Source organism: Colossoma macropomum, unplaced genomic scaffold (assembly GCF_904425465.1).
Source record: "Colossoma macropomum unplaced genomic scaffold, Colossoma_macropomum, whole genome shotgun sequence".
NCBI lineage: Eukaryota > Metazoa > Chordata > Actinopteri > Characiformes > Serrasalmidae > Colossoma > Colossoma macropomum.
In genome coordinates this window covers 13,554,161-13,572,863 of record NW_023494802.1, presented here as the reverse complement: position 1 = coordinate 13,572,863, position 18,703 = coordinate 13,554,161, and the positions used below count along the sequence as shown (strand labels likewise).

Below are 18,703 nucleotides of genomic sequence, written 5' to 3'. Positions count from 1 at the left end.
AATGTAAACCTATTTGCAACAAGGAAACATCAAATATGCACACAAAGAAGAAAATAAACCAAAAATAAAAACAACACACTAGATTTCAATACACCCCTACCCTCTGTAATCCCAGAGTTGTAAAAATGATTTTATGAGTGTTAACATTTGATATGACTATCTCTTGTAATTTACAATGCATACTCTGCAACAACAGGCCAAATTTGTTTACAGATTATGCCCAGGCAATCGATGCCCACTGTATGAACTTGTGAGCACCTAACAGTGCTACTGAAGTAGTGGTCCCACCTCATCCTGGCGGCCGTCAGAGTCCACAGTTTCCGTGTAGGGTTTGTTCTGGATACGGTTCAGGTCCTCATGCAGCCCATCCAACAGGAAGGCCATAAATTCCTGGGCATCATGTTGAGCATAGCCTGTAAACTGGCTGGCCTTACTGGCTACTATTGCCTACAGGGAGAGACAGAAAAAGAAAGAAATCTGTTCAACTTGGCTAACGTGTGCTGACAACAGAACATGGGCGGTGAGTGATCAGACGACGCACCACCAAAGGAAGAAAGGGAGGAAATTTTGTAATCACATTCTACCACACTGTTACACTAGCTGTGACCTTTGTAGACAGTTTGTCTTGCCTCTGAATATCATAGTCCAATCAGCATCAAATTTTGTTCCATACAGTACCACCCCTTTTGGGTGATTTTAGTCTGGTTGAAAACTGCCAAGATTGCTCTGAAAGACTCCCATATTAAGGCAATTGTTTTCAAACTGTATATAGCTGTCCACAAATACTGTAAAGCATGCAGCTTAAAGAGAAATCTTTGTTTATGCCAAATGGCAACAGACACCAGTGCCCCCCTGAAAGACTTGGCAGGAGCCACAGAAACAGTGCAAATTGTTCAGAACTTCAGGTTGGGACAGAACAGGAGTAGGTAGGATCAGTTGACTGGTACCTTTAACTTTGAGGGCTGGAAAGCATGGTGAGTGCCTTTCCATAACGCCCGGAGCAGCACCGCAAACCCAATGGCCAGCCTTCCACCTGTGCCCAGTGGGTTATTACAGTTGATCTCTGTTTCAAATGCCCGATCTGAAAGAGAGGGAAGTGGAAATGTTCATATACATGTACATACATGACACATTACAGGCAGACATTACAGCTGAGTAGTAAGGACCTACTACCAACATTAACAAGCAGATGACCCCTCAGCACAGGTCAAGGACTTTTAATTTTTATTGCTAAAATGCAGTCCTTATTCTAAATAATTCTTCTAGCGTGATTTACTGGGTAATGTAACACACACAACGACAGATTACAGAGAATAAGCAATATCAAAGCACTCAAAGACTGTAGTTAGTGTAGAGACGCCTAATCTTACTTACCATGGAAATAGTCCCTCAGCTCCCGCGTGTTGGAAAGAGACTGGATCACGCTGTTCATGAAGCAGGTGTTGCCGAGGTTGACTAGTCCCGTGAAGCCAGGGAGACACACTTTCTTCTCTTCCTCTTCCTCAGTTCGCTCACTGCCTGTGGGAGGAGCGTGGGTCATAGGCTGCACCATACAGGTGGGCTTTGGCTGAGGAGACGAGACAAGACTGGATTAGCAAGAACAAAGGTGTAAGGCTCTCTGAGAATAGGAGTTATTTCTCTTCTCCAAGAAGGACCTTAACGTGGACAAGTAATATCTGATGAGTATGAATATTTGATGAAGCTGGCAAGTATAATGCTAACTAATGAAGATGGACCAAGTAAGCAGGAGGTTAAACAGTGTAGGTGAATGTGGGCTTACTAGCTGGCAAGTAAGAGGACATTGTTGCCCTTGTTATGTGCTGTGACTGCTTAATGATCTAATTAATCATCATTAATAAACTAACATTAAACCATTAAAGCCATTACAAGGGTAGTAACTATTGTACAGTGTTACCAAATTTCCAATTATAAAACCTTCCACAGGCCCAAAGATGCTGTAAATCACATTCCACGTTCTTCTGCTTGAATCTCACCGTGGCAACAGCTGGCTCTTGCTTGATGGGAACATGATCAGAGACGGAGCGAGGGACCACAGCATCCAAACCAGCATCCTCTGCAGCCCGTGGGGGCTTGGGCTTCTCCTCCCCTGCCCGAGGCTCCTCCTTGGCAGGCAAGGCATGCTGGCTACTCCCTGGCTGACTTTTGTCGAGGGAGGAAGGGCCGGAGGGCACAGCGACCTTTGCGCCCCCCACTGCACCTTAAACAGAGGAGAATGGAGCTTGTGGTTAGAAAATAAAAGGTCAAAGCCTAAAGGTCAAAGTGTGAAAAAGCTTCAGTAACCTCTTTACTCATGGAAGCAAAACATTAAAAGTGCATGCTCATTTTCATTTTTACAGAATAAAATCCAAATGTCAATTCCAAGCTAAAATAGCTGTGCAAGACAAGTCGAGCATTATAAAACAGCAATTTTAAAAAGAGTGGCAGTCATTGGTGAGAACTATAGTGCTGTCTGGATTGGGGGATTGGCACAGTGACAAGGACACACGAGAACACAGGCGCTTGGCAGGGTGGAGCCTTGCTCTGGCTTGTATTGAGTTACTGGATCATTCTCTGCTAGGGCTGATCCAGTTGCAATTTTTCTGCACAATCTTGTGACTGCAATTTAAAATGCATTTTTTTTAATGACAAATTCCAGTTTAATTACAAATACTCCTGTATTAGTGGTACTATTATCTATCATAAATAATTATAAACTTTCTATATGAAAACTTCCTATAAACTTCTTACATGAAAAAATCTTCAGGGTTCACAGATGAAAGTTTTTATTTTTTTAAAATACATTATGTAGGTTTTATCAACATAAAGTGCACAGTAAACAATCGCATTTTTAACAGTGAAAAATTACATTTCTTGCATGTACAACTGGTCAGTAATGGACAGTCATGTAACACTAAAACAAGCTGAAATTAGCCAAACCAGCCATTTCCGTTTTATCTTTCAATATTTTTCTTTATGTTCAATGTAGAAGTTTAAGAGAAATTTAAGATAAATCCTTACAAAAATTAATAAACAGTAAATCACAGTTTTTTTGGACATAAAATGCTAAAATTGTATCATCAAAGGAAAATAATATCTCTTGCATGTAAGCCTAGTCAAAACCAGCGTTCATGGGTTTCTTGCGAAAAAGACAAGCATATCTACTTTACGTGCTGAAGGCATGAACACTGACATACAATGTTGCCTCCTGTACTAAAGAGCCTTTCTGCGGGTGAACTTGTGGCTGGTACAAACAGATATCTGCAGGCCTGCCTGCTCAATCTTGGAAAGCTCACTTGGTGAAGTTTCCACCAAACCAGGGGATCTTCTTCTCCATCAATAGTGGGTGTCATCCGCTCTGTTTCCATTGCATCATCAAGCTGTCTGGAGACAAGGGAGCACTCTTGAAGTAGCTGCCAAACAACCTCTTTGGCTTTTCAGGCAAGGTTGCTGAACTCTGTGGCTCTATGACACGTGATCTTTTCTTCTGTAACATCCATTAAATGAGTCAGTATTTTTCTAATTTTATTTAATTTTGAGAAAATGCATATTTAATAATCAATATCTGTAACGGTTAATGTTACTCGTGTAGAATGAATTATCTCCTACAAACTAATACTAATCCTAACCCTCTATCTTCCTTGCTTCTTCTTCCACCTGTGTCTTCATTCTTGCTTTAATGGCAAGGACATTCTTTTGGCTGATATAGTTAGTTTTGAATCAGGGGTCCAGAAAATGATGCAAAGTCAAGCAGTTCTTGGATGGCAGGATCGTTGTATTTTTCCTGGAGGTAGCCAATGACTCTGGACTTGACTGACTTTGTGAGGTCTGCATCCTCTTAATTCTCTCCTCTAAAGTGTTTTTTGTCTTTAAAACGGTAGAACTCTGGCTTCAGATACGAAATGCTGGCATATTCTTCTCAGGAGAGTGCATCAGTAAATCTTGAAGAGGACACAGTGCCTTGTGAAATGACTAGCACCTCTGTGTCTTGCCAGGTAAGCACTGGGTGCAGACAGCACGAGAGTGAGGGAGCTTACTTTGCTCCAGAACCCTTTCACTCATGTTCTCATTGGTTCCCAACCGTGTGGAGCACCCTGTAATGAGTGGATGTTCAGGAAGACTGAAGTCTTTCTAAGCTGTTGCCAGTGCTGTCTTTTTCTTCCAGCTGACAGAAAAACGGCCAACAAACTTCTTACACTCACTGCTTGGTTTAGCCTTTCATCTTTAAGTGCGTTTTCTGAAACAGAGTCAAGGAAAAACAAATTAGCCTGCTTTGTTTACTATAAGCAGATATAGAATATAATCGGTAAGGTACAAAAACATACAAAAATAAAGCGTAAACTAATACTATGTAACTATTCATCCAACTTATTTGGTTTCTTCATTTTCTAATTACCTGAACATGCCTCCCTCTGAGTATGCCTCCCTTGTCTTTCTCTCTAAACCACGTGCAACTATCAAAGTGACACAGCTTACATAGGGAGAAAAAGAGAGAGAGCTTTACAAATGTGACACTTACCGATTGCACACCGTGGCCAAAACGTAGTCTGGTCGTTTATTTCGGCTGCCTTTACCATGTTGGAGGCGTTATCTGTGGCAATGCACACTTGTCCCTCTTCATTCAAACCCCAGCTGGCCAACACACACCTTTCATTCCAGTGGCAATGGTCTCTCCCTTATGGGCACGAGGAAAGTACGACGTCTGTAGACAATGACTCTTCAACTCAAGATCTTCACTTATGAAGTGAATAGTGAGTCTTTGGTAAGGTTCAGTTGTTCGGCTCAAGCACATGTCTGTAATGTCACGTAATACTCAACATTTTTCAGCTCCGTTTCAACTTTGTTTCTACATGGCTGAAGTATGTGTGAGAAGAAATCTGGTATCTTTTGTCAAGTGTTTGGAGAAGGTTTTAGAAGCCATCTTTAGACACTGTGTAAATCAGCACCATATCTTCAGCTAAGTACTTCGCAATAGCGTCTGTTATCTCGTGGTGCATTCGCAAGCTTTTTTTCATATGGCGTGATGCTTTCGAATGCCTGTGTAATGGAGCTTTGCCTGGTTATCACATTAAGAAACTGTGAGCTGGGGGGTTCATGACCGGACCTTTTAGACGTGCAATCATCACAGAGATGTCTGTGATGTTTCTTTAAATATTGATAGAGGTTTGTGGCGCTGCCTCGTGAGGTTAGCACCACCGCTCGACATGTCTTGCACAGCAACCTTCTGACGCATGTCAGTGTTCCTGAAACCAAAACACTCCCACACACATGATGTGCTGATTTTCTTTGGTAGCAACCCGTCCACTGGACCGTGGGTCTCACTCGCTTGCTCAGATGACGCGCTCATCTTTTCCCTGATGTCTAGTGCCAAGCTGCTTGTTAACAGTTGTGCTTCTTTGTCACACACAGCATATGCATGATTGGCATCTTCTTATTGTTCATCTTCACAAAGTTTACGCATTCATTTTTTGGGTAGATTTTTCTCTTGTAGAACTTGCGGGCTATTGGCTAATTCTAATCGCAGCTGCTGCAATTCGAAAATTGCATCCATTCGAACCATGATTTTGATTAAAAATGATTACTCGTTCAGCCCTATTCTCTGCATTCACATTCCTTCCTTGAGTGGTGCCCTCATTTCCACATGTAAACACTAACATGCTACTCTACCACCGACATCAGTCAGTCAGTCAGTCTTATTCACGTTAACTTTCTAATAGGGTTACACAATACGGACAAAATACCACATTGCAATTACATGGCCACATACAGCAACTGCAAAGTGCCTTGCAATATATTAATTACACATAAACTAAGTCGTGATGTGGTTGAACATTTCTCTGCATTAATTTAGGCTTCAATCATTTGTCTCGTGGCACTCAAATGTCCACCGAAATCTGAATCATACGTGACTGGTCAGGTTGATCACAGCCTACAAGTAAATTAATAGCAGCAGTTTGTTAAAGGCTCATCTGCATTTTGCTTGTGGGAATTACATACTACCAACTACATTACATACCCAACATTTATACAGCCAGCAGCCAAAACTAAACAAGAGGTATCATGTTTCTAAGACAAGAATTTTCTTGGAATGATTGTGTCAGGCTCATATGTGTGAGTGCACTAAGAGTTCATTAAGAGTGCATTATGTAGAAACCAGGCAGCAGACCTTGTGAAGCTGGAGCCTCCAGCCCCCCCCAGCGCTGGCTGTGTCTCTTCCTCAGGCTGATGTCTATGCGGGATGGCGTGAAGGAGTAACTAGACTGCTCCGGCTGGATAAGGTTCCTGAAATATCGACAAAGGAACAAATATATATATGATAAACAAAAGATACCTGGTAAGTCAATTTAGATACTGAAATTAAGCAACATTTAGAAGCTCTTGCCTGAGTTTGACTTGCCACTTGAAGACAGTGTTTGGTCCGCAATCCGGATGAAGGCGCAAAAAATTGGCATCACTGTGAAAGTAGATACAACGGTTACAATTTAAATATGCATATGCAGACATTAACTATGGTGACTTAAAGATTAATTTCTCTCCCAGTTTTCATGAAACATGGTGCTACACTCACCATACCTGTAACTAAAGCTAGTGTGAGCAGAGGACTAGTTATGAAGCCAAGTTTTTACGATTCTGCACTTTTCCTTTTAACGTTACTTGTGTGCATACTTTAGTCATGGCCTCACACAGAAGAATAAAACATTTCTAAACTAAAAGTTCATAATTGCACTCTACCTAATAGTGACTTGTTCCTAGGCCTGTCACAATTATTACGTAAACACCTAATGACAATCATTAGAGCTGATAGCAATTATTTACGCTGACTGCAATTGTTTCTCACAGTTAACGTTCACAATCCTATGTTTACGTTACAAGAAACACAATGAGAATTGGATGTGTTTTCATCCATTGGTTTAGGCAATTTCATGCCAATAAAACGAAGCACAAAAACACATTTATTGAGACTTACGAAACAGCTAAAGCTCAAACTTCTAATGAGTGCTATAACATCTTTAAAAGGGCAGCAGTGAGCAATGTTTGCTTATTTGAGCTTGAGCTGTGTCTGTCATCAGTCAGGAGCAAGGTTGGGCAAAATACCCTGAAAAAGCAGTGAAGGCTGAATACTGAATACTCTACCCAAAATGTATTCAGTCATGGATTCTGTTACAGTATATAAAAAAGTAACATATTTAGAAGACATATTGATAAGACACATAGGACATTTTACTCAGACTCACACTGTTCCTTGCTGTTACTGGTTGGCAGTTTTCATGTAATTCTTCTGTATGTAATATGTTTCATTGAAAATTTGCTTATCATTTAAATTAGGTTGTGAAATTGTTAACTTTTTTTTCTTTTCTCCATCATTGTCTGCTTCAGTCCACTGCTGCTCCTACAATCACCTGAGCAGGAGTCTAGTACAAAACTGATGCTAAACTTTTCACTCACAAATGCCCACTACTGAGATTATTACTTTGATCATCCCTAAAAGGAGTTTAACACTGAGATTAATAACTGATCATCACCTTGCTTTATCAGTCTACTCAGGCTTTAGCAGGAACTACAGTGTTTGTATATAAGTCATTAATTGAGGACCTCTTTCATCGAATGAGCATGTTTACATTACATGCTGTGTGCTGATTTTAAAATAGTTAACAAACAAGCATTGATGGTGTTTCTGTTGAAGGTTTATTTTTATTTATAGTTAGTGGGTAAGTATTTGAAAAGTAAAAATAAATGTATTCTGAATACTCGCTTTACAAAACGGAACTTGGACTGAATACAGCTACTTAATTTCTGTACTCTGAATACACGGTCCCAATAACTAGTATTCCATTACATGCCAATCATGGTTAGGCGCTACAGAGTGCCAATAGCTAGGAAGCAAGCTTGTGACAGGCCTATCTATTCCCTTTAAAACCAGTAGCAGAATCCAGAAAACTACCACTGAAACTGATCTCACAATGTCTCCCTCTCTCTCATATCTACAGCCCTCTGCATTTGTCAAGCATTAGAAGGTCACGTATCGTCCCACCTGGTCTGGAAGATAAGGGTGAAGTCTTGTTCCCTGAAGAGCACCCTGGAAGTCTCCCTGCAGATTTCCTTCAAGTACACATTGACAACCATCAGGTCCGTTCCTTTCTCATATGAGTCATTCTTCACAAACTTCAGGTTCACCATTGGCTCCGGGCCTGAAAACACACACTTGTCATTCATCTGTAAGACACCTTTGAGGACATTCGCTATTCACGTCAGTCAGTTCCCAATCACTATAATCCCCATGAATCCAGAGTTCTTGAATGGTGGAGACTGAGAAAAGCTCCTCTATGGAGAGCAGTGCTGGAGGAAAATGCTAATCACTTGCCTTGCTACATGACTAAATGAACTCCTGAGTGAAATACTATCTAACTATAGGGAAGAGTGTGTGTGAACATCCAATCCCTCCCCCAGTGTGGGAACACAGCCAGTCGCAACCCTCCCTAGACTCGCAGCCACACATGGCAAATGCTGCTTCTGCTGCTGCTTGGATTCGACCTGAGCCACAGGGAACTGCTCTGTTATTAGGCTTAGCTGCTCTGTGGCTGTACATACATCGGTCATGACTCACAGCTATGAAACAGACATTTGGGAAGGAAGGAACATCCCAAATTTAAACGAGGTCATGGAGAAGAGTCTAAATACTAAATCAAACTGCTTCCCTTTTAAAAAACGCTGTGGAGTTGGGCTTCAGGGCATTTGCCAACTTGGACTGTTCCAGTAAGTGCTGAACTGACCTGCATCCTCTTCCTCGTGACTCTTCTCACATGGCTCCTCCTTGGATCTATCTCTCTTCTCCTCCTCCGTGTGTGTGGATTCCTCCCCCTTGGGGGTAGTTTCTGGAACAAGTCCTGCAGCTCCTTGGTGGTGGGGCAGGACCTCTGTTTGTCCTTGACTTTGCACAGCAGTATCAGTCCTCCCTTCCTCTCTGTTTCTCTCCTCTGGGGCTGTCGCTCCTTTGCAGCTCTCCTCTTGCTTGTGTGTCTCCCTGGGTGTTGGAGTTTGTACTCTGGGGGCAGGAGGCTCACACGGCTCTACCCTTGGCTCAGGCACCTGTTGCTTACTTTTACTTGCTTCAGCCTACAAGTCAACACAAGCACAAATGTTTGACAACATAACTTCTAACCAGCAAAACAACTGTCACAATTAAGAAATTTCATTTATTTCTGTTGAGTATGCCATAATTAATAAGAAAGTCAGATAGAGATATCATAAATGTGCATCCACATTTTTCCTATTTTGAGTTTTAGCAATCTGTACTACTCAATTTTTATTATATCTCTAAATCTTGAATTTAAATGAGATACTTTGCTTCTTTTAATTTTGTTATTCACAATTTTATGTTGTACATATCAGCACTTACATATTTCTAAAGCACAAAATGTTTTATAAATAAAGATGAGCTGAACAAAGGTAAGAAGCATCTTTTTATAACCACCTTTATATATTCTTGAAGGATTGTTGAAACTCACCTGTTTATGTTTCTCTAGCTTTTTATCTCCCTTCTCTTTTGGTGGCCCTTGGCACGCTTGATCTTCGACTTGGGGTTCTGCCCTGCTGTCTCGAGCACTAGACGATGGAGAGGGAGAGCCACGGCCGACAGGTGTGACGGGTTTACCGTTGACCACTGGTTTGTGCAGGGGCTCCCGTGCAGGGCCTGATGCTACAGCAGGCTCCTTTGTGTTTTTCATAGGGCGCACAGTGCGCTTGGCTATTGGCTCAGGGGTCTGGTCTCCTTTAGCACCAGGTTTGGTCTCAGTTACCTTAACCCCTGCGCTCTCAGAGTTCTCCACCTGTTTGTTCTTGATCCCCCTTTTCATGCCCCGGTCAGGTTTACCGCGCTTCGTGTCTGATGGCGAGGGCATCTGCTGCGCTGGAGTTTTGAGCGTTTCTGAACTCAGGCTAGATTTCTCTGTAGATAACTGATCACCGTCACTCAGTATGTTTACAGGTTCATTCTCTTTGTTGCTCTGCTTTAAAGCAAACACACAGACACAAAAAAGTCAAAGCATGTATAGAACATCTTTGGATTGCTGTATGATAGACAAATTAAAGTGACAAAATGGAATTTTTTTTGTCCCACTTCCCCTAAACACAGCTGATCAGCCAAGAAGGGCCTGTTTACACATTTTTAACATTTAAAATCAGGCTGTCGTGGCATTGTTTGCAGCGTGAAGACACTGCCTTTAAAGCATAAATAAATAACAAAACTCAGAGCTTTCCTCTGTGAAACTAAACACTGTCACGCAAATATATCTAAAAACAGATGGCCACCTGGCATCCTTGTTAGTACTGTAAAAGATGAGTTACATCTGTTTCGGAGCCTTTTTACTCCGGTAGGTCTCCCCACAGCCTACCTGCTGTTCTATATGTGCTCTGACAGGAACAACAGGTGAAATTAAATGTTTTATGACTGACAGCAGAAACCATAATCACGGCCAAAAGGATTTAAAGACATGTTGAAAACGAATACATGAGCCAGACACTGGTGTTGTGTACATTCTGCTAAACAGTCACAACCTAAGCACAGTCAAAAGAGAATATGGGTTAAATATCACAACCATAATAATTGTGTATTATCCTTTGTAGCTTTTCAGCTTTCATGTCCAAGTCTACATTGGAAGACTACTTCTGAATATGTGCACGCACACACATGCACACGCACACGCACACACACGCACACACACACATAAACACATGCGCACACACACACACATAGACACACGCACACACACGCACGCACAATCACAAGGTGTGCTCAACTACCTCTGGATCAGGACATATAGATCCAAACTTTCTGCAAAATGCATTTACATTTGTCTTCTAAACACACATACTACAAACATCAAGATACAGAACGCATTATGATGCCAAGTGCAAACGGGATCAAAGTGCTATCATGCCTGATTTTAGTTTTCCACTGGAGTTAAGAAGCTATAGCTTATAACTACTAATCATGATCACTTCATCAATGCAATCAAATCGCCTATTTTTATAGACAGAGTATGTCATACACTGTCAGAAACCACATAAGACTATTCAAAATTACCTACCTTAGTTGTGGCTTGAGGCAAGGATGTGATTTAAACATACACTTCACACTATACTGATTGGTGGTCATAGGCTTCCTTTACTTGTTAGCTACATTAGCCTTATAGCTCCAGTGGAAAACTAAAAGAGCAAACATGTCTTGGCTGATTAACTACATTTGGCTTTTAAGCGGTGCCTATTTACATTCTGCCCATTCAGAGCTGTGCATGCACTCCTACCATAAGAGAGGGCCAGGAGTTGAAGGGGATCTTCTTGTGCATGACGAGCTGCAGGATGCTGCCTTTTTCCTTATATTGCACTTTACTGCAGGAGCTCTCGATCTCACTGTTCAGGTGACAGCTCCATTCGCGGCCATCTGAGAGCACAACACACATAGTTCATATAGCAATACAGTGTATGACTGCATAAAGACAAAAATAGACAAGGAGAAAAAAAGCCTGATAAGCACGGAATGAATTATTGGCACGAACAGAGAAACAGGGGTTCAACAAAATGAGAAAAGCATGTTTTGCGTCATTTTATTTACCTGGAAAGCGGACTTGGCAGGCTGTATCTGAGAAGGCAATGTTCACATCCTCCACTTTCAGTGTTCCCTCTCCACATCGCAGCCTGACTATCACCTCGTTGGCATTCTGCTTCCAGTCCAGAAACACATCTACCAGAAACACACATCATACACAAGTCAGACACACACATGTACGCATTCATGCTGTCTTCCATCATAATGACATTTACAGAAACATGGCAACTACACAGTTGTATTGTTGTCAAAAGACGTCTCAAGAAGACGATTCAGTTTTGTAATTAACTATTTCAAAAAATCATGCAAAACCAGTTTTGTTTAGATATGAAAGTAAGGTTAATCTTTGCAAAAACAAACAGATACGCTGACCTGGACAAATTACCATCACTCAAGGAATAAGCTAAAATTAGAGATCTTAGACATCCAACAAACAGATGAATCTGATATTTGTGAGCATTGAAAGAGTATCAAAAGAACTAGATACTAGTTTGATGAAGGACATGTTATCCAAGGATGTAAGTGAATTAACTATCTACGCTTATTATCATATTTTCATCAGTATAATGCTGATTTTGCGATTGGGAACTAAACACTGAGCCAGACCTTCCTTTCGAGTCTGTGCGTGACATTCACATCACTGTTGTTGGAAGAAAACCTCATTTCTCCCAAATGATAACTTTGCAGGAAAAAGAAAAAACCTACTTTACTTTTAACGTAAGTCAATGGAATCAGACTTTTTCCCCCCAAGTCATTTTAAGCCATTTAAAATCCATTATTCATGAAATTTGCACAGTGTAAAGAGCAACAGGCATTTTCAAATTATGTCAGAAACTGAAAAACAACAACAACAAAAAAATGGAGATACGAGGTTTTATTCTGACAGCAGCGATATGTAAAGACGTATGACTGAAAAATTCCCGCAAAATCCGACCTGATGCCGGCTTGATTTTACAGGGTGACTCGGAGTGTTGCACATCATATTTTAGCATGTTCTTTTTCTCTCCTGACCTAGTAATGCTACTTCTTTCAATTTTAATGAAAAAAAAAATCATTAAAGTTAGGTAAGAGTTAGGTAAATGCAGCACTAGGAGTCTTGCCCAAGGACTCTCATTGGTGTAGCATGAAGCTTTTTGGCCAGACGTGGAATTGAACACCTGTGTGCTGCGCAGAGGACAGCAGTATTATTCACTACACTACACACACACCACACCAGCCGCTATGCAAGGTTTATTTCTCTGACTCTGTGTTACAATAGATATTGTCTGTTGTCATGCACCATAATGAGTTGAATTCTACTTTTAATCAAGAGTATGTGTGAATGATAGATCTGGATTTTATACTATGATAAGCTACTGACAGTTAAAGTTAAAATAAAATGAATTCTTTTTTTTTTTTCTTCAACCTGGCACTAATGGCGGGAAACCTGAAAGTAACCTGAAAGTAACAGAGCACTTGCACCCATGCCAAATTTCTGTTCGAAGAACACCCATGTGTGTAATTTGGTGCACATGAACCGCTGCAATGTGAAACCAGCCTAACCTAATCTAACCAAATGAAAGAGACACAACATTACAGAAACACAATACTCTGGTGTGGACTTCAGCAAACAAACTAGTGTGAAAATACCCTCAGAGAAGGGAGTGAGGACCGTCTAGAGGATAACATTCTTGCTGTACAAAAAACCCTCACTTCAGTGTAGTGCTAAAGCACTAATGTCTCAGCACAGTGGGCAGGAAGAGGAGCTTGCGTGCGCTGATCTGAGGAGAGCTGGTGCAGGGCAGAGCCACTCTCATGACCTTGACAAAGCCCTGCTTCACTGAGCCAGCCTCTCACAGGCTTGGATTACAACACTTCGGCATTCAGCACTGCAGCAGCCAAAGAGCACAGATGCAAACACACACTGTCCCATTAACAAACAAACAAAAACACTGCATGACCTCAGTGCAACAAAGGAACCAGTGCACACAGGTCTATCAGTTGTCACAGGAACCTCAAAACAAAAAACTCAACATGGATTTAAAAGATATACACACACAAGGCCTTTGTTAGTCAATACAGTGTAACACAAGGTTGAAAACCAAGACGGTAGTGATGTAACAGTTCTGAGCCGAAACTGAAGTCAGTGGTTCGGCAGCCATCTCATGGTGCACGTGAACAGTGTTTTTTTTGTCTCTCTGAGAGAGCATGCTGCTCCATGTTTGATCACAGAGCACACAGGCTTCCAGCAATGCTCTGTGCCAAGCTCTGCCCTACTACTGATGGTGCTCAAGCAATAACAAAGGCAAATGACTGATTCATTGCAGTTGACATGAGGATATTTCAAAAAAGTAGAGAATGAAGGACCCCAACTGTTGTTAGGATGTGCTCAAGCTGTGGCACGAAATGATGTGCACCACATACACACATGGTGCCAAAAATGCAAAAAGAAACAAAAACACCTTTGTGAAGAGTTGGGTGAGGCACAATTAATTGTAGATAGCCAGACATCTCAAGTTGTTCTACCAGCTACTCACTGTATAAAAGGAAAAGTTGAAAACAGAGTGATGGATAGATTTATTTTACCTGATGTTTACATTTTATTTGTTTGCTGTTTACATTTTTATACTCACTGATTAGTACAATTTCTCTACTCCTTGATATTTACATTTTTGATTCCTGTTCAGATGTTTTGTTATACTTGCTGATATTTACAATTTTTACTTTTTTTGCAACATGTATTTCATTTTGAAGAGACTTCTGGTTTGAATTTGCACATCTGACATTAAACTTGGGTTTAATTTAAAGAATTAACCATGACACAAACTACACTGTGGCACAGAAACCGATGACTGAACTGAACAATGAAAGGGGTGAACATCTCTATAAGACATGTTAATTTTTAAATTTGTAAGCTTATATTAAACTGTGTGTAAAAGTCACACAGATTTAGGCTAAAAGCCCAGGCATTAAAAATCCAAAACACCGTGGATGTGATATTCTGCCTGAATTTACTGCATTAGTTCTGCTTATGTAAAGTACGGGTGAATTACCCAAGTGAAACACTTGGACATATCAGCAGAACCAAAGCGGGAAAGGAATTTATAATTCTCTTCATAGAGTCAAGAACTGGTCCAGCAGGAAAAGAAATGATAGCCAAGTAAACATGCAGTGGTTTCAGCAGATGATACAGTTAAAGACAATAAAACAGGCTGGCAAAAACGATAAGGATTAGCTGTCCTTAATGCCAAGACAGACGGGTTCATCCCCTGCAAGCATGTAACACTTAAAGTCACACTTTCCTTATTGGTGGAGACAACAATCCTAACCATTTCTGGTTCGAGTTATCAAGTAAAATCTGGGCAAGTTCATCTGAATATTTATGCAAGACAAATTTGTCAAAGGAGACCGAGACAAGTCAACAATTTACCATGAACCAATAAGTCAACCACTAGTGCTATCAGGAAGACTAAATACAAAAGTAATCAAATAGACCAAAATAAACCAACAGATATACAGGCAACACTCAGGAAATGACATCATGATTTTATCTGCAGTACTCAGTGGTGAATACAATGGCTAATCATTTTCAAAGGCACAAATTATTAGCTGCACCTAATGGCCTAGCTAAGAGACAACGTTTTACTGTGTCACCCATCACAGAACTCCTCTGCAATACTCTAATTTTCTACTTCACTCTGAACATAATCTGTATTGGATACAGTGAAAATTACAGGTCTAAACCCAAAGCTCTGAGGGAGAACATGCTCCAAGACAGTCTATTACGATGCCAACAGTTTCACTTTCAATCTTTGTATTGACTGCACTGCCACGTAAAACAATAGACATATGACTATCATGTTAAAACAAACGCTTTTTGCTCTTAATTTGATTTCAAAATTTACATCCAATGCTGTACTACTGTAATACTATCAAAGGCTACACATTTTTAGAATATTTAGCCCACAAACACCTCAGTGTTGCTATACAACTAATTCCCCACTCTTTGTCTGACTTGACAACAAACCAATCCGAGAGTGTAAGCGCAACCACATGCTTACTCAGAGACACGTGAAACTGGCCACTGTATCTCTTTCAAATGGCTGCTGGCAGACGCAACATAGTAAGGCAGCTGCACATTTGTACTGCCCGATTCTGAGTGTGTGAGCTGCAAGATAGCCACAACTGGCCAGCCAAAGATATACAGGAGACAGAAACTAAGCCACCCTTCCCACATAGAAAGTAGAGTTCAATTGTGCTCCCTAGAACACAGATGCCACAGATGTACACAACATCATTGTCTATGTTTCAGCAATCACTCTTCAGAAACACCTGCTATTCAGGAGGTACATTCAGTAGGTTCCCAGGGTTGGTCGGTTCACATACAGAGCAAAGACATTTGATAAATAAAAACGTACTTATATAACGTTCCTATGACGCAACAGTTACATTACCAAATACATCACGATAACTGTGTGCAGACACCAAACTAATTTCAGCCTGAAACAATTTATTATCTTTTAAACCACACAATGAGTTGGTGCTGTTAACTTACTTCTCAACAATTCAAACACAAGCATTAATCACACGGCTCAACTTGATATTCATAAAGGTATAACAAGTCAAACCACTACAGCATATGGACATGTAGCTTTTCAAATAGTTTTTAGCTTATTCTAATACAAAAATTCTGGTATTTTAGAGTAGGTATTCAGGTATTTTAGAGTAACTGCAGAGCTCATAGAAGGTGTGCAAAATATCAGGGATTACGGGAAGTGGATGATGGACAAAGAGGCTGTTTACATGGGCCTTTCCACAATGAAAGAGTGGAATAATCCTTTAAAAACAAGCCAGAACACATCAGACATGCACAACAACATTTGTAATTCTTTTCAACTGACCACCTTTGACCGTCTCCTTGAAGGTCAGAAGAAACAGATGCAAAGTCATACAACCAAAAGCCAAACAACTAAAGAAGGAAACTAAACAGGACCTTAAATTAGAGATCCAACATGGCCCTCTGTGCTCACCTTTCTTAGCCTCCGTGTTGGCGACTGCAGCAGCCCGCTTGGCCTCCCTACTCTCTTGGTTGGCCCGATCCTTCTGTTTCTTCTTGCTGTTGCTGGTGGAGTCATCAGGTCCTCTCTGAGCTCTCCTACGGCCTGCCTCACTGGACGCAGTGCCACTACTTGCCATCTTAAGCCACTTGCCACTAATGGGTCGGCTGTCGCCCACCTCGCTCCCGCTAGCGCAGCCGCTTTCACTGGGGTCAGGTTCCGAGTTGTGCCGTTTCCTGCCCGGTCCAGCTATCTTGGCGGCGTTTTTAGGCTGAACACTCCCAGAATAGAATCGGGGGAGGCTGAACAGAGGATAAAAATGTTAATAAATAGTTGAACATCGCATTAAAAAAACATATACACTTCTTATGCACTGATGGTGCCGCTGTGAAGTCGGCCTAAAGAGGTTAAAGCTCTCTTAACGGTGACAAATATGGGCATGGGACCAAGCTCGATGTAGCTAGCTTTGCTAACAACAAAACGTTAACCTACACATCTAACGTAAACATCTACAGTACATTTTAATGAATACACGCTAACATAAATATACACACTCAGACAGGTAGCTACTGTACCCACAAACGCCGTGAGAACAGAGTCTAGTCTGTTGTCATTAGCCAACTAGCTAGCTAGCTATAAATCATCAATGCCGGTGTCCTGTATCACAGGCCAACGTTAATCCCCGTTGGCTAGATTACTCAGCGGTCATTGTTAGATTAGCGAACTAGCTGGGCGAAAGGAAAGACAAGTAGAAGAGGAAACCAGGCAGCACAGAAAACAATTCTCTTTCAGTCACAGAATACGGGCTACCAGTTTGTTAGCTAGCTAGCTAACTTAGCTAGTTGCCAAATTTAGAATATAACAGCTGTGCCTGGTCTGAAAGTTAACGTTAGCCGGTTAGCCAGTTAGCCTGCTTTGACCCAGTTTTATCTTCCTTCGCAGTCAATCTCACGATTACACTGACAACGCTTTAGACTGCACTGTTAGCATCAGGTTTTTACTCTCGGCGGCGATAAAAGTCATGGCGTTAAGTTTTATTCGCCACCGTTGAGTGGTTGTGTAACCTAAGGCAGGTAGTTAGTAAGCAGGGCCACGCTTCCCGTTGTTGACACAATCAACAAGACCCAACGGCGCAGTTGCTATATTGCTAAATAGAGAACCCAGATCTCTAACGACCCGGCTAACGTTAGCTAACACAACCTGGTGGCCAACCTAGCTGCTAGCCTAGGTTACTTAGCTTGTTACTTACAACGCGACCCAACCGGACACCTAAAAGACGTTAACGGTGGCTAAGTCGGTTAACTTAGCTACCGCAAAGACGGGCGGAGCAGCAAATTAAATCATTCACTTCTAACTACAACAGCAACACAGTGAACTATTAATGTAACATATAAGGAATTCTCGTCTTTTTGGCGACGGCTTACATATTTGTTGCAGGAGTTCCGACTGTCGTTATCCTCTTAGTTCACTAGCAGTAAGCCGGCCGCTCGGTGTCAGCTTAACCCCGGGACACGGAGCACGGGAGCGGGCCGCCGGTAGCCTCTGCCCGCATTAGCTTTCGGAGGCTAACGTTACCAACTTAAAGCTCTGCGGTTCCAGAAGATTCTAACCAGGGCCCATTCTGTTCGGTAAAGAAACCTCAGTGGTGTGTAGAAACAAAAGAGCGGAGGTAATGTGCTCTCTCAGCCCGCTCCACACGGCCCCGGCAAATGACTCGCAATTCGTTGTAGCTCGAAAACAAACCGGAGGAACTGGGATTGCGATCACACCCGTTAACCTGCCTCAGTGCAGACATGACTTCCGGGCAGAAGCTCTTTGTGAATTTTAAACCAGTAGGGGTCAGTAATAACCAGGGTGATCTTTGGCCAGCTCCGCAGACCCAGATTAAGCCTAAACCTAGACTAAATGGGGTTTTCAAAGGCGATTCAGTTTTGGCCCTGCAATTTCGAGCTGGATTATTCCCATTAGAGTAGGTAATGTAATCCGCAGGAGCTTCGTGCGGGGTAACGGGATTTGTGTGATTTACCAGCGAACTTGTAGAGAGGAGAAGTACCACTCTGCAATG

The 18,703-nt window shown here is 41.6% G+C and overlaps 1 protein-coding gene across 5 annotated transcripts in view; it reads right to left on the bottom strand.

The window, feature by feature from the left end:
• The window catches only part of usp19 (ubiquitin specific peptidase 19), a 31,459-nt gene extending 13,023 nt beyond the window's left edge, over positions 1-18,436 (bottom strand). For 2 of the 5 annotated variants that reach the window (XM_036590884.1, XM_036590881.1), the window contains exons 1-13: positions 18,063-18,436; positions 16,612-16,940; positions 11,609-11,737; positions 11,301-11,437; positions 9,504-10,004; positions 8,769-9,111; positions 8,030-8,186; positions 6,380-6,451; positions 6,164-6,279; positions 1,995-2,218; positions 1,375-1,567; positions 948-1,081; positions 289-447 (exon numbers count right to left, since the gene is read on the bottom strand). In XM_036590884.1, coding sequence (XP_036446777.1) covers positions 289-447; positions 948-1,081; positions 1,375-1,567; positions 1,995-2,218; positions 6,164-6,279; positions 6,380-6,451; positions 8,030-8,186; positions 8,769-9,111; positions 9,504-10,004; positions 11,301-11,437; positions 11,609-11,737; positions 16,612-16,777 — 2,331 coding nt within the window. In that variant the 5' untranslated portion in view covers positions 16,778-16,940; positions 18,063-18,436. The remainder of the gene's footprint in view (positions 1-288; positions 448-947; positions 1,082-1,374; positions 1,568-1,994; positions 2,219-6,163; positions 6,280-6,379; positions 6,452-8,029; positions 8,187-8,768; positions 9,112-9,503; positions 10,005-11,300; positions 11,438-11,608; positions 11,738-16,611; positions 16,941-18,062) is intronic. The other 3 variants (XM_036590885.1, XM_036590883.1, XM_036590882.1) reach the window with 2 other exon arrangements.
• Between the last annotated feature and the right edge of the window lie 267 nt (positions 18,437-18,703).